Source organism: Siphateles boraxobius, unplaced genomic scaffold (assembly GCF_051911475.1).
Source record: "Siphateles boraxobius isolate OS27281-9 unplaced genomic scaffold, OSU_SipBor_1 19, whole genome shotgun sequence".
Taxonomy (NCBI): domain Eukaryota; kingdom Metazoa; phylum Chordata; class Actinopteri; order Cypriniformes; family Leuciscidae; genus Siphateles; species Siphateles boraxobius.
Genome location: NW_027508799.1, coordinates 29,693,636 through 29,718,211, shown reverse-complemented (window position 1 = coordinate 29,718,211; position 24,576 = coordinate 29,693,636). Strand labels below are relative to the sequence as shown.

The 24,576-nt window shown below is 37.8% G+C and overlaps 2 protein-coding genes and 1 long non-coding RNA gene across 14 annotated transcripts in view; all 3 read left to right on the top strand.

The window, feature by feature from the left end:
- The first annotated feature begins 56 nt into the window (after positions 1–56).
- creb3l2 (cAMP responsive element binding protein 3-like 2) lies at positions 57–21,063 on the top strand. Its single transcript, XM_077234877.1, has 12 exons — positions 57–614; positions 11,196–11,418; positions 12,071–12,249; positions 12,334–12,418; positions 14,508–14,689; positions 14,771–14,917; positions 15,016–15,074; positions 15,672–15,740; positions 15,918–16,017; positions 16,144–16,267; positions 18,601–18,835; positions 19,795–21,063. Exons 1-12 carry the CDS (start codon positions 519–521, stop codon positions 19,862–19,864), a joined length of 1,569 nt encoding a protein of 522 aa, XP_077090992.1. The 5' UTR covers positions 57–518; the 3' UTR covers positions 19,865–21,063.
- On the top strand, positions 12,581–13,410 carry LOC143742167 (uncharacterized). Its single transcript, XR_013205369.1, has 2 exons — positions 12,581–12,714; positions 13,241–13,410. It is a non-coding gene; the product is annotated as an uncharacterized LOC143742167 (long non-coding RNA).
- Positions 21,064–22,202: 1,139 nt separating the features above from the next.
- The window catches only part of dgki (diacylglycerol kinase, iota), a 41,562-nt gene continuing 39,188 nt past the window's right edge, over positions 22,203–24,576 (top strand). For 2 of the 12 annotated variants that reach the window (XM_077234864.1, XM_077234856.1), the window contains exon 1: positions 22,385–22,949. In XM_077234864.1, the coding sequence (XP_077090979.1) occupies positions 22,735–22,949 (215 nt within the window). In that variant the 5' untranslated portion in view covers positions 22,385–22,734. Of the gene's footprint in view, positions 22,950–24,576 lie in introns of all 12 variants that reach the window. The other 10 variants (XM_077234872.1, XM_077234859.1, XM_077234870.1 and 7 more) reach the window with 10 other exon arrangements.

The window sequence follows — 24,576 nt, the reverse complement described above, 5'->3', positions numbered from 1 at the left end:
TTTCGTACTTCTCAGAGTGAGGTGAGCTTTAAACGTAACAGCTCATCTTATTGGTTGACGCATGTATTCCTAGGGCGGGACCTCAGATAGGAAAGTTGAGTATTTTAAGGCAAATTTATGCGTAGTTTTTTCAAACAGCGTAACAAAATACAAACCCCTTTAAAAGCCCATATTTTATTATTTGTTTGGAAACATCTGAAACATTCCTGAAAGAAGTATAGTCCACAAACGGTCTTTTGTAAACAAATTTTGCCATTCCCATAATTTCCCCGCCCCACACATTCCTACTCGCCTGTGAAGGGGCGACATTTCTCAAGGAAGCTGAGAGGAAAGTTCCGTGAACAGTGGCGACAAACTTATAATCAACTTTCCTTTGACAGTAAAACATTCACTTTGAATCACGGTCGGACGAACCATTTGACGGATACACTATCGCTAACGCTGACAAATAGTCATTTTTTGGAGCCGTTGAAGCGACTGCGCCTCAGTGACGGTTTAGTACAGACGCAGATCGAGGCATGGAAATAATGGATATCGGGGAACCGTTTTTACAATGGGACAAAAATCTCAGCGAATTGTCCGAACCCGGGGAAAACGACATTTTATACAGCACTGTAAGTGGGGATCTTCTTATGATTCCGTTGCATGATTGCCATCTTTCACTTCGCATGTTTTGATGTGTTGCAACTAGTGTTAGATCATCCAGAATGCATTTAAATGGCTCTAAACCTTATAATTTACAACATTTAGTCATAAAAATAGTGTTTATTTGACTTGATCGTTCACTGAGAAACTTTAATTGAGATGTATACGATTACTAATGTGCCATGGGTTCCACTTGGCTCCAAGGGATAAAGTTCAGATGGTGGAGTTGACTGTATCATGTATAGAGCAGTGCTACAGAAAGTAATGGTTTTAACCCATTTGGATAAACTCGGAATATAGGCCTCGAATCTTTGAAGTGTTGTTGCAGGTTATGTAATAATAGGTTTGTGTTCCAACTTCTGCTCAAAGTGGCCTCCCTACTTGATGCTGTTGTCTAATTAGAGGGTTCACAGTGGGTAGTCGCAAAGGGAATTTGGTAGTTGGTGCATGTACTTTTTTATTCAACATGAAGATTTTAGTTTAAAATGTATCTGAATTCATAAGGGAAAGTGCATTTTTGGTCTTATATAGTTTTAAACATTTTAAAATCCTTTTTATCTGATCTGCTTTTTTAAATAGTCCTGAGGGTGTGATTTAATAATAAAAATGTATAAATTTATACATATTCCATGTAGTCTTTTAAACATTGAACCCACAATCATTTTAAAAATGCTGTTTAAAACGCAAACAAGTCACACCGCAGGACATATCAACTTTATGAAAGTAACAGTTACCCTATTTCCTGTCGACTACTCAAATTTATGATATGAATAACACATCGAAGGAGGTTAATTGCACAAATGTGGTAAGTTACAAGCAGTTTCTAAGCAGAGATCCCATTACTAGACGAAGCAAGTAACTCCTTTCCAGACAGCATCAAAGCAGGCGTTGGAGGTGCAACAGATTGCTTTGTCTGGGATTCAGAAACTGACAGGATCAGGGCGGTAACATACACTTCCATGAGAACTGTATATGCTTTGTGAAGGTTGAGGAATGGTTTACATTCTCCTTCACCTTTAGAACAGAACGGGGTCTTTGTTTAAGACCCCCAAACACATACATGCTCCCCGACCTCATTGGTCTCTATGTGCCAGTTCTCCTCACTTTCACTCTTGCTCCCCAGGGTTTGTTGACATGGAATTCCACACAACAACGCAAACTGTTCTCAGTTGGAGCCTACGGCTCCCCTGAAGCTTACTTTGTGGATTCGGTCTGTTGCATACATCTGTTATCATTATGCATGTTGCATCTGCGCCATGTCCTTCTGCATTATGAGTCAGCTGCATTGCCATGGTGTGCCGGTCGACTTTCAGATTTGAATTTATGCATATCTGTAGCCAATCTTCTGACAATATAATATTTGAGGAATGCAAACATGCCCTTTTTATGACATAATAGGCCCAATTATTGTCTTCTGTTACTGATAGTTGCAATTATGTCATCTTTATCAAATGGGAAGAACTTGTATAGAGGATGTGTGTTTGTACCTTCTTCATGTCACTTACTCTTTAAGCAAAGACTCAGTCGTCATATCTCAGGTGATTTAAAATAGTAAAAATAACCCAAGGCTTATTCCTCCCTTTAAGACAGGGGTTAAGGAGATGCTGAGGGGAGCAGTTCAGGCATCATGATCAGCATTTCTTAGTGCTGATAATCACACTGAGATGATTAGCCTGGATCTCCTGCAGAGTGAGGTCTTGTGGCAACCAGATTTACTTCCTGAGCCACTCGAAAGCCATTCTTGGTTTGGTTTGTGGCAAATATGAAGAAAGGCATGCTTTAACAAGAGCATGTGCACTAACCTGTTAATTAGTACTAAAAACAATCATTATCACCCAGTTGAACCTGATAACACTATCAGTTCAGTTGAACTTTCATTGAAATATTTTTCATTCAGCCTGATCTATTTCTTCTACACTGTTTTTTAATTAATACCAGGAATATCATTTTGGAAAACTCTTTTCTATTAGCTATACCAGTATCTGCATTAAGGCAAGATGGTTAATATCTGTGCACAGCATAATTCCAGTTAACTAACTAGTATTGGACTGGGTAATTATGTTATACAATAGAAATCTGTCAACTGTTAGTGATTTTGTTATACCGGTTATACCAGCTCATCCTATTTGAATCAATTTGATAAATTTTAACCGGTTTCATAACATGAAGCTGTTTTTGCATTGATACCAGACTTTTGTTTTGTTTTCTTGTTTTCTTATGAATGAAATTAAGTACCTTTTAATAGATGTATTGCATCAATGTTAACATAAAAAATAGTTTTCATTGAATTTCCTGACATGACGATATAAAATGACTCATACTCTGAAACACACACACACACACACACACACACACACACACACACACACACACACACACACACACACACACACACACACACACACACAGGCCAACATTCCCTCTGTGGTCACACACAATCAGTGATGTTAAACACTGGACTGACGAAGATATCTTAAGAAAATAAGTTGTGTGTCGCGACCGTAGAGGCCGTGTCTGATTGTAAACACCAGCACAAGAGTCTGGCCTCTCATCTGGTTTGTGCTGCTGATATTATGTTTTTAAGATCTTGTGTGACTGGAACAGATTGAGAGGCTTCAGTGGTCAACTTGCGTCTAACATCACAGCATTTATTTCCATCGAGAGGTACATCCATTTTTGTTCAAGATCTTGTATTGACAATGCGAGAGTCAAGCACTCTGTAAAGTCTCCTCCTGCACATTCCAAAGACTTTCAATGAATTTAAGGTCTGAACTCAGAGGTGCCAATTCATGTGTGGAAATGATTCTTCATGCTCCTACCAACCATTCGTTCACAATTTGAGCCGGATGAATCTTGACATTGTCATCCTGGAATATGGCCATGATGTGTCTTCCTACATGGTTGTTTAAGAAATGAAAAGCTAAACTCTCCATCAATTAGGGTTTGAAGAACTGTTGCCAAAATATAACATGCTAAAAACATAATAATCACTGCAATAATGATCCAATCATAGACTCTAAAGCATTTGCCTATTTATATCCAAACAGCGACTTGTATATAATACATTCAAGACACTTTAGTAACTGCAAAACTGCATTGTGTCGGTGAGATTTGAATGTGTTATTTTTATACATGTAAATAGACTGTATGAATATTTAGGGCATGTCAGTTTATTGACAGCATCCTGGTGCTTAAAGTGTGTGTGCACACAGTGGATAGTGTGTCAGGGCAGACTGATCTTGTAGCCCTGAGCTCTCTGACATTTTGATAACATTAGTCACTCAGGAGTCACGTGGTATTCTTTACAGCACCGTGTTACTGATGACTTAAGCTGTAGTGGAGCGGTCTTGTGGGACGGGAGGGCGACGGGTCTGCTGGCAGGCGGTCTGTAGTGAGAAACCCTCTGTCTCTCTGCTCTCTGTGGGCCGGGTGGACACAGGCTGGGACTGTTCTCCGAGAGGGCAGGGTTTCTGTGAGGCCCGGCGCCCGTCTTTCTTGCAAGCTACATCATTCTGAGATGCACATTCTTGCTCTTTTGCTCTGAATGGATGGTTTGTGTATAAGCTGCAACTTGAGCCTGAACCTTCTCTGAGCGCACACATATTCATTACACATTAATTTCTTCATCATGATCTTGTGGTTTCACTAGGTCTTGTCTAAGTGCCCCTCGGGGGCTGATCTTTCTTTTTGATTTTCAATGTATTTTTGGTGGTGGGGAAGGTGTTGGGATGCGTGAAAGGTTATTAGCTTTGGGAGTATAATGTTGCATGAGAACCTCTATTTTCTGAGAACAAAGCCACTGATTTTGTTAGTGAGCTGGAATTTTGTCATTGTAGGCATTGTTTTATTTCCCCACTTATTTTATAATTTGTTTTGCAAAATAAAGGGGAATTGAAATTGAGTATGCCACTCTTATCAGAGCATTCATGTTCTTGTCCGTTTATATTTTGTAGTATATTATTTTTATATAGTGTACATATAATGTAGTAGATTATAATTTATATTGTTTTATTATATCATATAACGTTTATATCTTATAAGATATAAAACATTTAAAATATATGTATATATTTGAGATTTTAATTTTTAATTACCATATTGTTATTCAAACAGTTGTTTAATACGATTGTAATACATTTAATTTAATAAACCATCCTTGTAGTAAAGCCTAGTTTATATTATCAAGTGAATAAAATATGTTACAAATAAAAGGTAATTGCTCATTTAATTTTTCAATCTCTTATTATTTCGAATGTGATAAAAACAAACTAAATAATTCATATTATCAAATAAATGGTATGTCTGACATGAGTACACAAAAACCTGACTCACATTAAATTAATCTAAAACGTTTCAGTCTGTATTTGCTGACTTGATATGATATATTTTAAGCCTAAAATATTAATGTTGAAAAAAAGTAATATACCATGGTACGGTGGTATGCATCACTCATTGCTACTTGTGTATTGGACATAGAGGGTGTCTTTCACTCCATTCAGTTTTACTGTTCCTCCTCTGAAAGAGTAAAGAGTGGGTGATCAAGTCTTTCCAATCAATCCAGATTGGATTTTAGTTATCCGCCATCACTGCTTGTTTACATCCAGTGCACTTTAAGGTCACTATTGACCAGATGTTGATTACAGAGGAGCCGTTTCCTGGACCCCTGGAATTACAGAAGTCGCAGACACCACTGCAGTTTCAGCGCATCACTCTCTGCTGGGGGAAGGGAGGATGAGACGTCCCTGAATATGCAGGATGTGTTTTGAATTTACAGCACAGTCGCTATCAAGGCCTCTTCCATGATATAAACTGAAGCCGCAGCTGCGATGGCACACATTTCACGCTCTGCCCCAACAGTTGCGCACAAGGAGCTTGAACAAGAGCCAAGCCAATTCAAAACACTCTCAGAGAGGGTGGAGTGAATCATGGAAAAAGTGATGGACTTCTGGTGGGATTTGTCTTTGGCACAAACAAGATTTGCAATGTGAACTTCAGGATAAGATACACAACTTTTCCCACAAAGGTCACATTTATTTATATGGCACTATTATATACAATACATTGCTCTAAAGGGTTAGTTCACCCAAAAATGAAAATTCTGTCATTATTATTCACCCTCATATCATGAAAGAACCAGTGAGGTTCATTCTCGTGTATTACACAGCACGTTTGAGCTTCCGCAAGAACCAATGAAATTTGTTCTTATGCATCAAGCAAGTACGGTTGAGCTTCTGTTTATGTACACTGATCAAAGTTTATATGTGAATAAAAGCCTAAATTAAATCTGTTCATCATATAAAGCGATTGAGAATAATCAGCTTTATGTGAAACTGCTAAAGGGTGAAAAACCTTTCATATTATATTTGATTACTTTTTTAGATTATTGTCCTTTTCCTCTCACAATACTTCATGGAATTTGAATTTCACTCTATCACGTTAATTAATTATGATCTGATTAAGACAGGAACTCCAGTTTCTCCTCAAAGTAACTTTATCATTCAACTTTACCCTATAGTAATATAGTTTATTGTGAGTTGAGCTGTTTTCACTCAAAGCAGCAGTCATTAAACTCTAAACAAATGTCCAGTAAGACAGGTTAACTCAGAATTTGGGTCAAAAAGACCCTGTTATCCAGTCAAACAAGGCCGCCACTTTAATGTACAAAGGACATTTTTTTTGTACAACAGCATTCAAACAGATCCGTCAACCATCCTGGAGTGTTTTGTTTAAGAGGAAAAACATGCTGTTTTTTCTCAAGCCCGTGATAAGTCTGAAGCGCTTCAGTCCAAAGTAAATTGTTTTTTAGTGGCTAATATCAGTGAGTCAAGTCAAACTGTGTGTAATGGACAAGGTCCATCCTCGTGATCGCTGATCTTTGTCTCCTGCAGGTTCAGCTTTCCTCACATCTGTTTTGCTGCTTAAAGAGTTGCGTCATTTGCGTCCAGATTTGGCTTGTAAACTTCCTCTTCCTGCACACTTTTTCACGACCCCCTTAAGGGGAAAAATTTACAGACCGCTGTCGCACCCCCAACGTCTCGGTCATCACTGGAGGAGCGGCTTCACCTATTCGACTCTCCAGCTGGGCAAAAACTCAGAAACCCTGCCCCCAACTGAAACCACTTTACTTTACACCCATCCAAACTATGGACAAAGAAGCCTTCAGTCCTAGAATCCCCCCAACTGGATGCAGGCATTCATAAGTCTTACTCAAACAGCATACTACTCAAACTGCTCAAATATACTGTATGTGTATTGTGCACAGAATTTTAGACGTGATTGAAATTTGAACCGCACAATTATTGCGGTCATCTCAAATAATTGCGATTACATTGAATAACCACGATTAGATGATTAATTAATAATTGTGACAGGCCTAATGAAAATGGACAATCATATTTATTTCCGAGATAATGTTATTTAAATTAATTATAGACTGTGCCGAATGCAGTGCACTTCTATTCCATTGCCATCTGGTGAAGTAAGTGATCCCAAACAGGCCCTTAGAAGTTATTATTTCTATCCTTGAACCTTAGGAAACCTCACGTCTATCCTCCTCCAAGTGAGCGGTCTCTTATATTCCTCTTAGAGAGCAGTCGACACCCAGCAATTTTCAGCAATCATCATAATCATCTTATCACGCACTCAGGAGTGTCAGATGTAATTGTATATCGCCTATGATTGATGCAGGCATGGCATAATAATATGGTGACTCTGTACAGTCATATCCCCACCATGTGAGAATTCATCAATTTTGCAGTGAAATGGAAATGACTGCTGCAGATGAACCTAGAAGATGACAACTATGTTATGTCACCTCTTGATAACTTCACCCACTCCTGACCTGATTTGAGCTGCTGCTCAATGGCGTTCCGTTGCTTCTTCGTACATGGTACATTCACCTTCAGTGACCTTGGAAAAGCTTGCCGCATAGATGTTTTTTGCTATGGTTCTTGGTCGAAGATGGCATTCCAGAAAAGCAGGACTTTGCCAAATATGGAGTTCAAACTAGTTCACGAGACATTTCTAGAGAACTGCTTATCTGAACACATACTTAAAATGTGTTTGGGGTGGGCGGCAGGCTCTGTTGGAACACCTGCATGCATTTCTCATGCACGTCCAGACGTTTTCTCACCGAGGTCGGCTGTCCAGACAGAGCTGCTATAGAGTAACAAAAGTGGAAAATGTAGGACAAGGCATTCCAAAGCGGCTTTGTCAATCTTGACACTCATGCTTTCTCTTGTTCTCTCTTTACTTCTTCATGTTGCTTTGTGTATTCATTTAGCTGTTCTTTTCTCTCTTTGTTTTTTCTGTTTTTTGACTTGGCTAACCTCTGGATCTGAGTCAGTCTGTAATTGATCCCATACGCTGGCTTCTCTCCATTTTGATCCCCAACTGCACCGCTTTCCTTCCTAGTTTGCTCAGTTTGCCTCTGTTTAACTCATTTCTCTAACGTGTTTGGAGGCTCTTTTCCAACACCTTGTGAGCTGCATACCTAGACAGCATTTTTAGGCATCTGTGTTTATTTGATAGTGTGCGTGTGACGGTTGACACATGCGCTCTAGAAAGTTTGATCTTAGTCAAGTGTCTGCGCTATTTTTCTACAGAAGTTATGACCGCTAAAAATGTCTTATTGTATTCTTTTAAAATTCTGGTCGAAACTACTCGATATTCTTCATCTTCGGAATAAAAGCCTAAATTAAATCTATTTATCATCAATTGAGGCTCTTCAGAAATTTTGGACTAAACCACTAAATTTAACAAGGATTAATTTTACGATCCCTTTATGAACTTTTTGAAGGTTCAAAGTGTGAGTTGCGTAGCTGTCAATGGAGGGACCGAAATCTCTCAGAAGTGTTTGTTCAAAATGTTGCAAAATGTTTTTCAATGGGGTTTCCGAAATGTTTGTGCGTGCCATATATTTTTATGCTTATTAGAGTCATGCACTTTGTGTGGGGGAACTTATTGTGTGATGTGCAAAGTTACTGCACATTACTATGAAGAGCATTCCAAACAATCAGTAATGGCCTTTTTCAGTTAGGGTTAGAAGGAAGTTGCATATGTAGACATCAAGTTTTGCAAAGCAGCTCTCTGCTTTTTTTTTTCCGGAATAGAGCCTCAGTTTTGTTTTCTCCCACTATGAACATGACCCCTCAAATGACATATGATGACCAGATACTGCCAAAAACGGAATAATTCGCTAATATAAGTATGCGAAAAACAGCACGGCATAGTATACATAGTATTCGAAAAACAGTAGGCGAAAAGTACCCGGATGACCTACTACTTGCGGCGGATTCTGAAGTGCACCTTTGATGGGCACTTTACTATCCCATGAGGCCAGGGGATAGGATTTGTGAATGGTGGTGAAGCTACGCAATTCTAGGTCACGTGACCATGACAACATGGTGGGTGTAGTACGTTCAAATTTCATTCATGCTATATAGATCATACTTTTTTAATGCTCACTAAGCAAGTCTCAAACCAAATGTACCTACTATATAGTATGCAATTTCAACATGCAATTGTTGGTCTGTTGTGTGCTTTATTACTGTCAGTCAGCAGCACCACGCATCATATCCTGCTGTATCAGATTGTGCTAGTGAGTCAAAGCAGCATTGTTTGATCTTATAATCTGTCTTTGTTGGCTGAACCCAACGTCCTGCATATTGCACCATGCGTGACTGTACTATGGATCCTGCTGGTTGTTCACATTAACAGATGCACATAGAGGAGACAGCAGTTGTGTGCATCTCAGAGCTGCATTGACCCTCTCCCTGTGGATGAGCTGCCTGGACTCTGACTCATCTGTGCAGATGGAGACCAGTCTGTTGTAATGGAGCTGTTTCAAATTCTATTGCTATAACTTTGCACAGAAACCATTTGTAAGCAATTATATCACGCTTGAACAACTTTTAAAGTGTTCTGCGTATCCCAGTATTTCATTGTAAGTGCATTAAATATGTTTTTTGTTTGTTGTGGTAATCCACAACGAGTCAAAAATGCTGAACGTGTTGAATTCAGACCATTCCTTCAAACAGCCCCTGAGGCTGTTAGAATATGGAGGTTTCCTCCATATTCTAACAGCCTCAGGGGCTGTTTGAAGGAATACCACAAGTTACCACAAGTGCTGCGTTTTAAGTGATGTTATGTGATAAAATGGATGTCTGGAAGGGTTTCAGCCTGTCCAAACCTGTGTGAGGAGTAGGGTACCATGTTGAGGTGTGGTAAGAAGGGCTGGAATGCATCGATAGGAATGCCAAGGAGAAGAGAGGTTTCCTTTTTTCGTTTTTGGACCCGAATCAAACCTTCTCACCAGGATCAGAACGAGCTGTCTGATTGGACGGAAGAAATCGTAATCCGCTCTAATTGGTGGAGTGGGTTACCCCGGGGCACTTGCTCTCATGTTTAGGCTGTTTCCTCAAAAAATAGGATGATAAAATAAAATAATCCATATTACAAAAATAAAATAACGCACATACTACAAAATGTGACATTAAAACATTTATAAATCACTCGTTTTTCTAAAGTAACACTGGCCAACAGCGACACCAGCAGGTAAAGTTAAAACGAGACACTGCGTCTCTCTAGCCTTCTCTGAGCCCATTGAATTTTAACAGACCCCTTAAAGCAGGGGCACCCAACCCCTTCTCCTGCCATCGACTGTCCTGCACAGTTTATCTCCAACCCTAATTAAACACGCCTGCCTTTAATTTTCAAGTGATCCTGAAGACCTTAATTGGTTGCTTCAGGTGTGTTTGATTAGGATTGGAGATGAACTGTGCAGGACAGTCGATCGGCAGGAGCAGGGTTGGGCACACCTGAAAGCATGTGATGGGTTTAGTAGGGGGTAATTGTGAATGAATGGGGCAAAGTCACATGAGAGGAGGTAGTGCCTCTATCGTGCTGTGATTGGCTATGATTGGTTCACGCAAAAAATTACAGCCTCTTTTTTTCGTGCATGTTCTGTGTTCGCAAATCAGTCTGAATAAACTAAATGATGCCATTAATGGGAAGACTAATTTAAAAGTAAAAAACTCAGCCACTTAGATATCACCGCTTTGTCACTTCAAAATCAAACTTGAAATGGCCTGAAAACAATCAGCTCAGTGGAATTAGTTCACAAATTTAAATATATTGTTTCAATTCTTAATGCCTTTAGTTATTTTGGAATAAATGTAGATATGCTTAAAACACAAACTTAATGAGATTAAAACGTGGTTTTAATAAATAGAACATTAATTACGTAGCTAATGTAAAAATACAAAATAGAATTGTATTTTGTTTCTTTTTTCTTTTCTTTTTTCCAATGTAATGTTTATTTAACCAGGAAGATGTGACAACATTAAGTGTAATTGGGACATGAATTTACATTTGATTTATTAAAACAAAAAAACTGAGGACACCACTGAACGCCACTGTCTGTTCCTCCAGGCTATGGGATCTTCAAAGAAACTTGCTGATGTTTTATGATTTGCAATTAACGTGTATTTAACAAGCTGTGGTTTAAAGAGCACTTCACTTGAACTCAAATCCCTGTTCTTCCTGTGCAGCACTTCTTCCTTGATGATCTGTCCCAAGAAGCTTTGCTGGGACAGTTGTTAAGCGACCCGTTCCTGTCCGGGCGTGGAGATGCCATGGACACAGAGGAGGAACTGACCCCTGCATCTCCAGTGCCACCACACATTCAAGCTGAACACAGTTACTCGCTGTGTGGAGACTCGCGCCCACAGTCGCCCCTTTCCCATCTGCCCGGGGAACCTGGCAGTGATGCCGGTAAGCTTTGGCCAGAATCTGAAACTAGTTTAATTTAGTCTTAAAGTGCCCATATTATGCTCGTATTATGCTCATTTACAAGTTCATAATTTATTTAAATGTATTTATTTAAATTGAAATGGTAAAATGATGTGAATTATTAAACTATTGTTTAAAATAAATTGTTTACAAATATTTAAATTATTTAAAAATATAAATAAAATTATTTCATTTAAAATTATTGTTTAAATTAAAACTTTTTGATTTGTTTTTCATGTCCATTTGTTTAATTTTGGGTTAAGCACACATGTAACAAGTAACTAAATAAAATAATAATAAAATCAGTGTATAACAAATATGTATGGATAACAATAATGTATAAAACTGCACATTTATGCATGTGCTGATGTAACCGCATGATGAAGTCTTAGAAATAATGGCAGGACTGAAATTAGGCATTTCAAGTGTTTTCTGTTGGAGAGATGAACTCCCTTTGGTGTGGACTTTGTGCTTTTGTAAATTTGCACAGTTTGTTTACATGCACAAACAACTAAATAACACACTAAAGAAAAGGTCAAATCAAATAAAAGCACAATAGGTACCCTTTAAATGCAAATAATTTCACATGTATATGTCATGTCTTGCATCTGTAATTGAACTCCTGTTTTATTAGGTGATTCAGACAATGACGAGTGGCCCATGGAGCAGGAAGATAAAGGGCTGAAGATGGAGCCCCTCCTGTGTGACCCACCCGTCCTGCTGCCCACCCTGACCCTCAATCTGACCCCCGAGGGTCCCGCGTCTGAGCCTGTGACTGACACTCAGTCTCGGACCCTCCCTCAGGCCGCACAGGTTGAACCGCTGACAACATCCATATAGTCAGTGCTTGAATGAGTGGGATTTGATTGAAGTGCTGATTTCTGTGTGTTGTTGCAGGTGAAAGAGGGCAGTGAGAGTTTCAACCCTCAGATTAAGCTGGAGCCACACGAGGTCGATCAGTTCTTAAACCTCTCATCCAAAGGTAAAACACTGTTTCAGACATTTTTGTGTTATAGCACTGAAAATATAGATCACTGTTAATAGTATCAAGTCCATTATTAATACAAGATATAATGTACAAAACAATTGTGGAAACTGACAATCACATTGGCTCAATAAAAGTCCTACATCCAAAAAACTGTATGTGCATGCGAGTATTCAAAATGCGGATTGATTCGCGGGAGAGCGAGCGGAGCAGAACCAGTCGCGGTTGAAGACCGAAACAAACATTCCCAAGAGAATACAGATATTCATCCTTACAAGTTTCAAGACATTATGGTGAGTATTGAGCACTGAAACTATTCTCCAAAGTTTTGCTTTAGCACCCTGTAGGAAGTTTAAAAAGGCATTTAGCAGTTGCGAGTTCATGCATTCATTGGTTTCATGATTGTGTTTTCCTGGTTACCACATAATTATCTGATGGTATGTCTAAAATACTGTTTGATCGTCTTCTGAGATGTAATTCGTATGACATGTGTCATGTGACCGCTGAACACAGTGCCGTTAGATTGCAATTGCCATCTGCCTCTTTCAAGGCTTTTTACCTTTTAAAATCACACACTTTTTTTTCATCTGTTTTTCATCTGATTCTCTTATTCATCTGTTTATCGCTCGTGTCAGTAGCTTTAAGCAGTCCTGATAAGCTGGATATATTTACATACCACAAAGTAAAAGATAAAGCAAAATCTACATCGACTGTCTGTCTCATCCTCATTACATAATGAAGTAACTTCTGTTCTGTCACTTACCAGATGTGATGCTGGGAAACTTTGTCATTAATGTTAGTTATTATTTCTATTTGCAGGTTTTTAACCTATGCAGTGCTGCTTTTGAAAGTTTCCTTCACCACATCAAGACATCCTGTTACTTCTGGAGACCTCTTGAATGTATTCAGTGTTTTTCCTTATTTAAAATAAGGTGTTTTCACCAAATATCATGTTGGAATTGATTTGTTAATAAAGTGATCTGATAAAATGACAATCCTGTTGTCTGTGTTCTGTATTTTGCTTTATGTATTAATGTTTTTCACACAATTTCTTTTTCTTTTGGGACAGTAAGAAATAAAATTGCTACTACAATCTAAGTTATTTAATTGGACCAACAACACTGTATTTTTCCATTGGCTCAACATATTATTTCTGATTGAGCCCATGTTATCAGACTGTTGCCACAATTTATAAGATGTAATTAACGGAAATGTAATTAGGCCAATTGAAACATTTGAAATTGAATAACATAAAACATATTTAAAAATTTAGATATGACCAGTCTCTAGAAAATGTTGATTTGGACAGGACTCAAATTTTTTTTTGAGTGTACATATTCATTATCATAAACAGGGTGATATTTTTCAATAATTACCTGCTGACTGTACATTATCACACACTTGTGCACTTCAAAAAAAATATTTTAGTTTTAAATAAAATAAATAGATTTTAATAATTGAAATGATATACTTATTTGAAAAGAAAATATGTATTACATGTACTTAACAAAACAACAAACATGAAATATTGATTTTTAGTTTCAAATAATTTAATTGTACTAATTGAAATATTTTGATTTAAATTATTTTAGCAGTCATTTAATAATTTTTAAAATAATTTATGTTATTTATTTGAAATCTAAAATCCCTGTGTACTTACAGAAAAAAACAAATAAATGGATATGAAATATTGATTTTAGTTTTAAATTATTATTTTATAATTATTATAATTATTTTAATTTAAATTAAATACATTTTAGTTATTTGAGAACAAGACTTGTGTGTACTTCCAGAAAAAAATCTATTTAAATATTTTATATTTTAAATAAAATCAATTTTAAAATGATTTAATTTTAATAATTTAAATATTTTAATTTAAATGATAATTTAATCACATAATAATTTATATAGTTTATCTTATTTTTTTAATAGAAAAAGATGTATTACACATGTGAAACAAGATTTCAGAGTGATACAGGAGACATGAATGTATCACAACTATGCAGACAATTCGTATATTACAACTATTTGCCCACAGAATGCTATGATTGACCAACCAGAATCGATCTGTAATGTTTTTCTCCAGGCCTGGAGTCTCTGCACATGCCGCCCACTCCTCCCAGCTCTCACGGCAGCGACTCTGAGGGAAGTCAGAGCCCTGTACACCCCTGTGCCCCCGCCAGCCCCACACAGACCCCCGCTGTCCTCAAGGTGGCGCCAAGAGCCCCTTCTTCCCTCTCAAACTCTCCTCTGCTGACGGCACCCCATGTGAGTACCACCAAATCTTGTTGATTGTTCGATTTTATGAAAGAAGATGGTGAAGCGACCTCCTCTGGTCTCTTCTGACAGAAACTGCAGGGCTCAGGTCCTCTCCTGCTCACTGAGGAGGAGAAACGCACGCTCATTGCTGAAGGATACCCGGTGCCCACCAAGCTGCCACTGTCCAAGGCCGAGGAGAAAGCGCTGAAGAAGATTCGCAGAAAGATCAAGAACAAGGTTGGTGTCAGACTTCAGCCTCGTGTAAAGATGATGCATACTTCAAATCTAAGTACTAAATTTAATGTCCGAGGCACTAACACTCATGAATCTCCCAGATTTCAGCACAAGAGAGCCGCAGGAAAAAGAAAGAGTACATGGATGCTTTAGAAAAGAAGTAAGTCTGATTTGATCACGATCACATTATAATTGTAGCATTAAGTATGAAGTTTAAAGATCAAGTTGATCAAGCGTAAAAGGCTGTTGTCACTCAGTGACTCTTCAAAACGGACTCTGTTTACTTTTAAATGCATAATGAATGTTCATATTGTTGTGAATGATTCATCTGTGCACATTATTCCAATTTCTATTCATTAAAGTATAAAGTATATCTTGCTCCACTTCTGAAACCAGTCCTGTTTTTTTTTCTTCTCATTAATAAAAGTAAAATGTGTTGCAAATCCAGTTTGACATTGCAAGGATTTACAAGTAAAATATTTTGGTAGCTACTTGAAACCAAGCACTTAAGCTATAAAAAAAATGGTGCACTCTTTAATAAGAAATGCTGATATGAAATATGTTATTTTAATTGTGAGTTTGGCAAGTAGTTTTTGAGATTTCAGGATTCCCCTATTTAAGTGTATAGGACTTGGTCTTGGATGCCTGAAATAGCTGCCCCGAGGCGTTGCAAATACGGCCGCCGAGTGAACAGACTTTCCTTGAAAGGGACTTTGATGAAACTCGTGTGACATTGCAATACCCTCTCCGTCCACAGGGTAGAGACATGCTCCAGCGAGAACAATGAGTTACGCAGGAAAGTTGAAACACTCGAGTGCACCAACAAGTAAGACCCTCAAACCTTTCCATTTATATACACTACTACACCTTAAGGTGATCATTAAATCATTTTGTAGTAATTCATTTTCACTCTTTGTTTCCTTTGCTGGTTGATTTCTCAGTGATTAATTATACATAATATGCAAACTGATTTGTATTGATTATGTAAATGTGTGTGTCTCAGGTCTCTGCTGCAGCAGCTGCACTCGCTGCAGGCGGTGGTGGCAGGAAAGGTCCCGCAGTCCTGCCGGGTTACGGGCACCCAGACCTCCACATGCCTCATGGTGAGAGCTTCCTGATGTGTGTGTGTGTGTGTGTGTGTGAGAATGAGGGGGAGGAAGATAAATGCAAACACAAACAGAAGCATTTCTGTTTAGATAAAGCCTGTGTTGTTTTTTGTTCTTGTGCAGGTGGTGGTTCTGTGTTTTTCTGTGTTCTTGGGGAGTTTCTACCAAGGCCTGAGCCCCTGCTCCTCTATCACCAAAACAGGCCTGACCAGAGAGATCTCCATACAGGAGTCATACACTGCTACAGGTGCGCATGCTAGGATTGTGCTAGAGCACACGAAACATGGAAGTGTGAAATATGGAAATATTTAGTTTTAGATCATTTGGATTTTTTATTTATTTAAATAAATTTGTTTTATTTAAACCATGGTTATGCGATTTGAGGTATTTGAGGAAAAATACTTATACGTGTACTTGCAAAAGAAGTCATGGTCATGAAATAGTTGGCTATATGTAAGTCAGCTATTAAATTACTTAAAAGCTGACATATAGCCAACTATTTCATGCATACAAACTTCATGCACTTACAAAAAATGCATATATATATATATGCATATATATATATATATATATATACATACATACATACATACATACATACAGTGTATATAGACATATATATAAATATAATAGATTAATAAAATATATTAAATTGTTATTTAATTTCAATTAAAAACAGTTATCATCTTCAAATTTTACACATCAGTTGAGGCTGTTTTTGTTGCCTAAAGTAATTTGTTTTTAATTATTTAAATAATTGAATAATTTAAATAATTAATTTTATTATTTGAGAATAAAAAGACCTATTTTACATCTACAAAAACTAAATGAACATGTAATATGTATATGTATGTATATATATATATATACAGACGCATAATAAATTATTTAATTATATTAAATAGATATTTAATATCAATAAAATCAATAATGATCTTTAAAGATGTGCCTTGTGTTTGCAAAGTTCAACTTTTTTAAATGTATAATGATATGCAAATCCTTTGCGCATATCAGTTGTCCGAGGCTGTTTATTTGGTGTCTAAAATTTTGATTTAACAAGAGCCGCTTGTGTCTATTGCAATCCCTACTGTAATTTGATCATTATTCTCTGTCTCTCGCTGACTAATGAATAGAGGAATGGCTGTATTTGGATCCATATTAAGAGGCTGTAGTCGGCTGCGCCCCACTCTTGAGCTTCTGAGGGTCATTATCAGTGGTTGAGTGGGGCAATAATTATCATGCCTTTAAAAGCAGAGCGATCAGTTCATCATCGCTGATCTCCGATCTCCCTCCATCACGTTTCTCCCACGCATGTTATTCAGTTAGTGCACCGCTCGAACAAAACGCCACTGACTAAAGACTAGAACGAATAAAAGAGATGCTCTCTTGATTTCAGGCCTTGATATTAATATCCATCTCAGGTGATCCAATCACAAATGCTCAGCCGAGACACTTTAGTCAGCGCTGCCAACTCTCACGCATTCAGCGTGAGACTCACGCAATTGATACTTTTCACACGCTCTCACACCACACATCCATTTTCTTACGCAGAGAAAAATCTGGTTACTTTTGATATGAAACAAATTCTCAGCTCAACCAATTTTATTACGAAATTCAAACAATACCGTTTTGGCGTTTGTAAATGTGACTTTACAGATCGCTGTAGCGCCTCAGTTTAAGCGGCACGTGAAACATATATCATTTATATACTATTTACTAGTTAATAGTAAATAAACACCAATGAACAATAGGTATGTTAAAAGATACAGTACAACTTACCGAAAGTGTGTGTGTGTGTGTACATGCCTCATACATAATATCAAATAGAGGTCAATAAAACAATAATGTCAATAAAACAGCTGGAGAATAATGTCACATAACTACATTTAGGCTACCTCAGGAAAGCCATTAAATGACCATGCACGTTGGTTGGGTAGAAAAATTAGCTATAGAGAGGAGTATTTTGCTAAATATGTGCACTATATTAAATATTTATTATATTTTTACTTATATCGTTAGAATATTATAACGTTGTTATTATAATAAAAAAATAATTTTGAATAATTGAAAAAATAATTTTCAATTAATTGAGTTGTTATTTTTAACCTTTAATAATACCAGCTGAAGGCTCCCTATGTTTACAATATTAGATGACATTTTTTTCTTGAGAAAATTAACATGTATGTACCGTATACCTTATATTTATCTAAAATATTCGACATTGAATCAAGATCGGAATCAACTCACAAGAATTCAATTGAAATCGTGAGATTTGTGTCAAGCTATAATAAAACAGTAGCCAACAGTAAAGTCATTTTACCATGTAAACATTGTAACATGTCACTAAAGTAAGGTAAATAAAATTCTGTTTAATTATCAAATGTTTTTACAATCACAATCACTTTGTTCATCCCCCCAATCCAACCCCCCCCCCCCCCCCCCCCCCCCCCTCCACAATTCTGTCTCCAAGCTAAACTGAGAAGTTGGCAGCCCTGACTTTAGCATTTGCATCTGGTATGAACAGCTCAAATGCATCTTTATTTGTGATAAGAACCATGAAGATGTTCGTTCTTTCCACAGTGAAGTCCCGGAACCTGCTGAGCATTCAGGAGCACGGGGGTCTGGACGACCCCCATCTTGTCGGGTTGGGCGGGGAATATCCTGAACAGGCTGATGTCATGGCGGCTTGGCGCTTAGAACAGCAGCACAAACAGGAACTGACGGAGCTGCGTGAAACGGAGCCCCGCCCACTTTTACTCAACACCAATGAAACGCACGTGCAAAAGGCGATTCTTATAGACCTACATTCTCACAGGTAATGCACTTCCTTTAACGCCTGCTTGATTTGATGAGCAATAAACCCTTTAAGGCTAATTCATTTCACTCTGAGGTCATCTCTGAAACGCCTCTCGGGGCAGCTATTTCAGTCGTGCAAGTATAGCTTGTATCTCTTCGAATGGGGAAACATCGAATTCTCCAAAGCTGTTTAAATGTAAATTTTTGAAAATAACCAATGACATCTGACAACAACTGTCAAATGACAAAAAAACGTCCCACTGGTTCCGGGTGTATTTTTTCCTTTCATTTATCCCATAGGGATTTAAAAAAAGTCTTTATTAAAGAGTTATAAGCCATGAACAAAGCCAACGAGCTAAGAGGTAAATCATAAAATTACATAAGTACAAATCGGACAAAAAGACAAAGGTACAAGACTGTACACTTAATGGATTTAGTGATAAAAAGAACTACAATCCCATGATGCATTTCAAAACAATGGAGAAATATAAAACTACTCATTTACAAATGTTGATTATATACATATAAAAACAATATAGTTTAAGTTTTTGGCAAAATATGCATATATATACGAACATTTAAGTATTTTGAGAACGTAGGGAGATCGACTCGATTACATCATCCGCAGTGCTTCATGGGAGTGGGCTGAAATAAAGTTATTTTGGCTTGTGTTGATTTTTTCGACTCTCTGATTGTTGTAATTTTCTGTAGAGCATCATGGGTAATGTAGTTTTTCACAGAAGCAAATACCATCGATTAACAACCTCGTAGCTCACAGTAGTTCCTCTCTTTGAAGGTTTACACGTTATTGTTCAAAATCAATTTCCCTATGGAGAAAATGAATGGAGTTTTTCCCCTCCGAAACCCGATTGTTGCACTCTATTGCATGTTGCACTTTCTGCCATTCATAGTAATACGAGTGCACCGTATTTGTATATTTTTGGTGTGGATGTAAAACGATCTGTTTTCTTTTGGCAGGTCCGATAAGTGGTCAAACGACACCGCTAAAGTCATACAGTTGGAGAGGACTGTCAACGAGACATCGTGAGATCCGGCTGGTCCTCCTCCACGTCTCCTCTTCCTCTCCCCTACAGCGGCGGGCCGATAGGCTCTATATTTATAGATATACTACATACTTTAAGTATTGTTTTACTTAGAAGTCCTTTTTTTTTTAAAATAAATACAAAAAACCCAAAAATGTATTTTTATTCCATTACAGCAGTATATCAAATTGTGATACTTCAAGTACACTGTTTTTTCAATATTTTCATTCTCTTTTTTTATATGCTTTGAATTTCTGTTTTAATATTTTTCCTTTTTGTTTTTGCCTATTTGCCCCATGCTACTGAGAATATGTGTAGTAATATATTGAATTCACACGATGTAGCATGTCAATTTTCAAAACTTCATTCTCTTCAGGCATCCAAAGATTCATAAAAAAAAAATTATAATCGGACTGTATTAATAAATAGAATAAAAATAATAGGCTTTGTTTACAGTACGAAGATGGCAATTTTCCAAAGCATTTAAAAACGTCTGAATATGTAAATATTTGCAGTATCCTCTATTGTAATATGGAGGAAGTATGTTGGGAGAGATATGAATTAATGTGATTGATATCAGTGGAGATGTTTGTCATTGAGGGCAATAAAAGAGGGACAATATGGACATGACATGAAAAGGACGGACGCTCTCCAGCCCATAGTCCCTTGTATGACGTTGCCCTCTTTTATTTGGTTTAAGGTCTTTAAAGGACAGATGGCCCTTTTTGTCTCTGGCTGGCCACCATCCAAACCCACGTCTGCGCTCTTCTGGGAGTAAAGGATGCTCGCTGACTATTCTAGCGTTCTCTTTCCCAGATATGAACGGTTTTGACAACCTGAGTCCTGAGCGATCTGCATTCGGGCATGTGATGGACTCCCTTGCACTGTGTCCCCGTAGAATCGATCTCTTATTTATTCTTTTTAGCATGCCTGTGATCCTTTTATCCTGTAACGGAGAGCATTTTGAAGGAGATGGTTTTGTCCTGATGTGATGCATTCAGATGCAACGTCCATGCTTGGTGTGTTTCTCTGTATTTGGTGTAATGAGTGATTTATGACTGCAGTCTTAATTTTGTTACACATTCTTTGCATCACAATACAATTTCAGGCTCTTAAAAATGATCTTCCTGAAATCACTCTGCCTTGTTTTTGTCCTGTTTTCTGCACAGCAAATAAATATTTTCCTTAGTAAAAGCATTATAAATCATGTGTCTGAGCCGTCATTGTGCTACTTTTATTCATGTCTATTTTAAATGAAAATATTACATTAGCCAGATTTATTTTTGTCTCACTTGGACATTGAGTGGAATTAAGTATGTCTAGAGAGAGATGTTTTTATGTAATCATATGACTATTCTGATGCCTGACTTTTAATTATTTTCATTGAGACTGGAACTGCATTACAGTTTTCCTGTCCTTGAGGGTTATATGCGAAAGAAAGGTGTTTTCTCCTCATCAGAAGGCTCATACCTTAAATCACATTAGCCAAATTGAATTAGAAGAAAAATGCATGTTCTCTTCAGACTCTCATGATTTCTTGTTTCATATTTTGCCATTAAACTCATGTTGCTCAATTTACAGAGCAGTGAAGGTCTTTAGTGTTTTGGCTCTTTTTATTAGCAAACATCTTGTGTTAACCTTTGCATAAATGTGCTGTGTCCTGTGTACTGGACATATTGAGACAAACACTGAAAAAATATTAATGATTTAGGCTAATGTGATAATATTACTATAATATTAACATAAAATATTTTTCTGTCAAATCAAATGCGGAGGTGTGACCAAAATAAGAATAATATACGATTCAATGACATAATACTATAATAATAGCCTATCTTTTCCGTTGTAACAAATGTTAGGGGGCGTGGTCAATATGATAAAATGTATAGCCTATGATGTGATGTCATTATAATAACACTGGCATCCGGTGCTTTTCTGTCAAATCAAATAGTTGGGGCCTGACCAGTAGTATCTTAATCTAGGAATTAATGTGATAAAAATTTTATAATAGCTTTTCCGTAGTAACAAATGTTAGGGGGCATGGTCAAAATTATAGACTATGATTTAATCTGATAATAATAACACTAACATCCAGTGGTTTTGAAATCAAATCAAATACTTGGGTCCTGACCAATATATTATTAATATATGAATTAGTAAATTCGAATAGCTTTGCGTCGTAACAAATGTCAGTGGGCGTGGCAAATATTATAATATTAATGGTAATTTTAATATTATGATAATATTAATAATAATATGAATGGTTCATTGGAGTTTTGAATAAAAAAAATACAAGTGCCATAAATCTAAAATATCTATATTTATTTTATTTTTTTTCTTATCGCGTCTCTTCCTGCCTGAACAAAGAGGTTTGTATTCACAATCAGGTCCGGTTTAAACCCTCGTGTAAACACGGCTTCTGCGTCTCTTTTCAGTCAGTCGGACTCGGGCTCAGACAGTGGACACGATACGACACGTCAGAGATCACCACGTATTTACACTCGTGCGCGCGCCTGAGTGTGTCCAGTCGGAGACCCTATGCCCTACTTTTAATGCCCGATGCTACTGCGCGAGGAGGATGAGGAGGCAAATCCCAGAATGTCCTCGAGGATGGATGCTGCTGTTGTTGTAGTTCCGCTGGATAGAGTTGCGTGGATCGTGCGTGCGCTTGAGTAAATCGATAGATAGATAGATAGATAGATAGATAGATAGATAGATAGATAGATAGATAGATAGATAGATAGATAGATAGACTTTATTCATCCCATAGATAGAAATCTTTTATTCATCCCATGAGGGACATCGGAGGACACATTTGGAAGGAATTTTAAACACCGGAGGAGCGAGAGGGGGTCCACTCAGTGCCGACCGGAGCATGATGGACCCCCTGGCCGACAGACGCGCACCTCAGGCGGAGCGCAGCAGCAGCAGAGGAGCTGCCGGTGGGGAATCAGCAGACGATCAGGCACGAGGCTGCCGGAGAAACGCGGCGATGAGCGGCAGCGAGAGTCTGGGCAGCTTCGCCGACATGGAAGACTCGCTGGAGGATAAACTCAAAGGTCTGGCGTTCAGGAAACAGATCTCGTATAGGTAAAAATTCAGTTTAATTCATACCTTCGCATTTGTGTACAACAGCACTGCATATTTGTGCACGTATTCCACCACCATATGGAGTGGTAAAACATGTTAGATGGTTTGTTTGTGTTGTGCGTTACTCCTTGTGTTTAACAATGCAAACCCCATTTGTTATGCAAAGCAACACTCACCCACCTACATAACATAAGATGATAAATATACATCGTGGTTTGTGCTGGATTTTGTTTATTAATATGAGAACAAGTGCATTAGGGGTAGTGGTCGTAAATGAATTGCACTATGTGGGAAAGGTTTTGATTCACATGTTTATGATGATATATGTATATTGTCGTTTGGCCTGCTATTGATTTGCTAGCAGGATTCAATTGTGTTTTCCTCTTGCACATGAAACCCTCGGGCAATCAGACAGGCACTTGTATTGAATTGTTTAATTGACATTTGATCTGTATCAAAAATGACACGAACAGAGCAATGCATAGTTGTCTGGTGATGCATTTGACATCCGCCGAGGTAGAGAGACAGATTCCCCAATGTCAGGGGCAGAAACGGCATGCTTTGACATATAAAGGGTTAGTTCTGTCATTAATTACTCACCTCATGTCTTTCCTAACCTGCAGTGCATAACAATAAGTATCTAGTGCATCCTAAAGCCCTCTTGTTGGAATTGATCAGTTACTTTTGCTTGTGCAATGGTGCTTCTCTTGTTTTATCTTCCCTGAAACTGTTTTAGTGTAGACCTTGTAAAGCCATTGAAAACATCTAAATCTAATCTTATTTTGGATGCATTGATCATGTTGGACATGATTGATCTTTCCAGAACAGTGTAAGGATTGAGACGTTTTGACAGCACTGGTTTCATGCTGAAACATCAGCTGATCAGGCCTCATCATCATCATCACTTTGTAATATACCTGATACCTTTTGATACCTGAAGGGCTGTGATGTGTATCATGCAGAGACGTGAGAACTTGCCTGTTCTTCTCTTCTGATTTGACCTCCTCCTCCTCCTCTGTTTTCCACCTGTCAGTGGAGGAGGGTCACTGCCACCCTCACTTCTCCTTCAGAGCATTAAGGTCAACCTCCTCCAAACAGATCAATTCTCCGCTCACAATTAAGGCCAGTCTCTGAAGAAATGATCAAAGCTGTCCTTTCTTTCATAGGAGCGATCTATATCCATCTAATTCAGATAAGACGTCAACAAGTCCCATGAAACCCAACCACACCATCAGTAAAACAAACAAACACAAGCCAACATGGCCTAAAATGCGATGTCTTGGATAAATGTGTCTTGTTCAGCTTTTTAAGCAAAGGCTCTAAAAATGGAAGCTTTGAAGTTGCCAAAGACACAAACAGGCACTGTACCAAAACCTAGTGAGCTGCCTTTTACTGTCTACATAGGCGGCATCCTAACTCTAATGGAACCTTTGGTGTGCTCTATATGGACAGAAACTTTGTGCTTCACACAAAAATAGGGATCTTCACATGAAATGCACAGGAAACTCAACCCGCAATTGATTGATTATTTGCTTGATTATTTCTTCACAAAATTCAAGTATATTATCGCCCAGCTTTTTATATTAATTTGGATATGTGTCAAAACCTACTAAGGGGTAATAATGGA

Excerpts from the sequence above, each read along its gene's own strand:
- creb3l2 (XM_077234877.1), top strand. The coding sequence starts at position 519 with ATGGAAATAATGGATATCGGGGAACCGTTTTTACAATGGGACAAAAAT. Across the intron at positions 12,419-14,507 it reads CTTAAACCTCTCATCCAAAG|GCCTGGAGTCTCTGCACATG; the intron begins GTAAAACACTGT and ends GTTTTTCTCCAG. Across the intron at positions 18,836-19,794 it reads ATAGACCTACATTCTCACAG|GTCCGATAAGTGGTCAAACG; the intron begins GTAATGCACTTC and ends TTCTTTTGGCAG.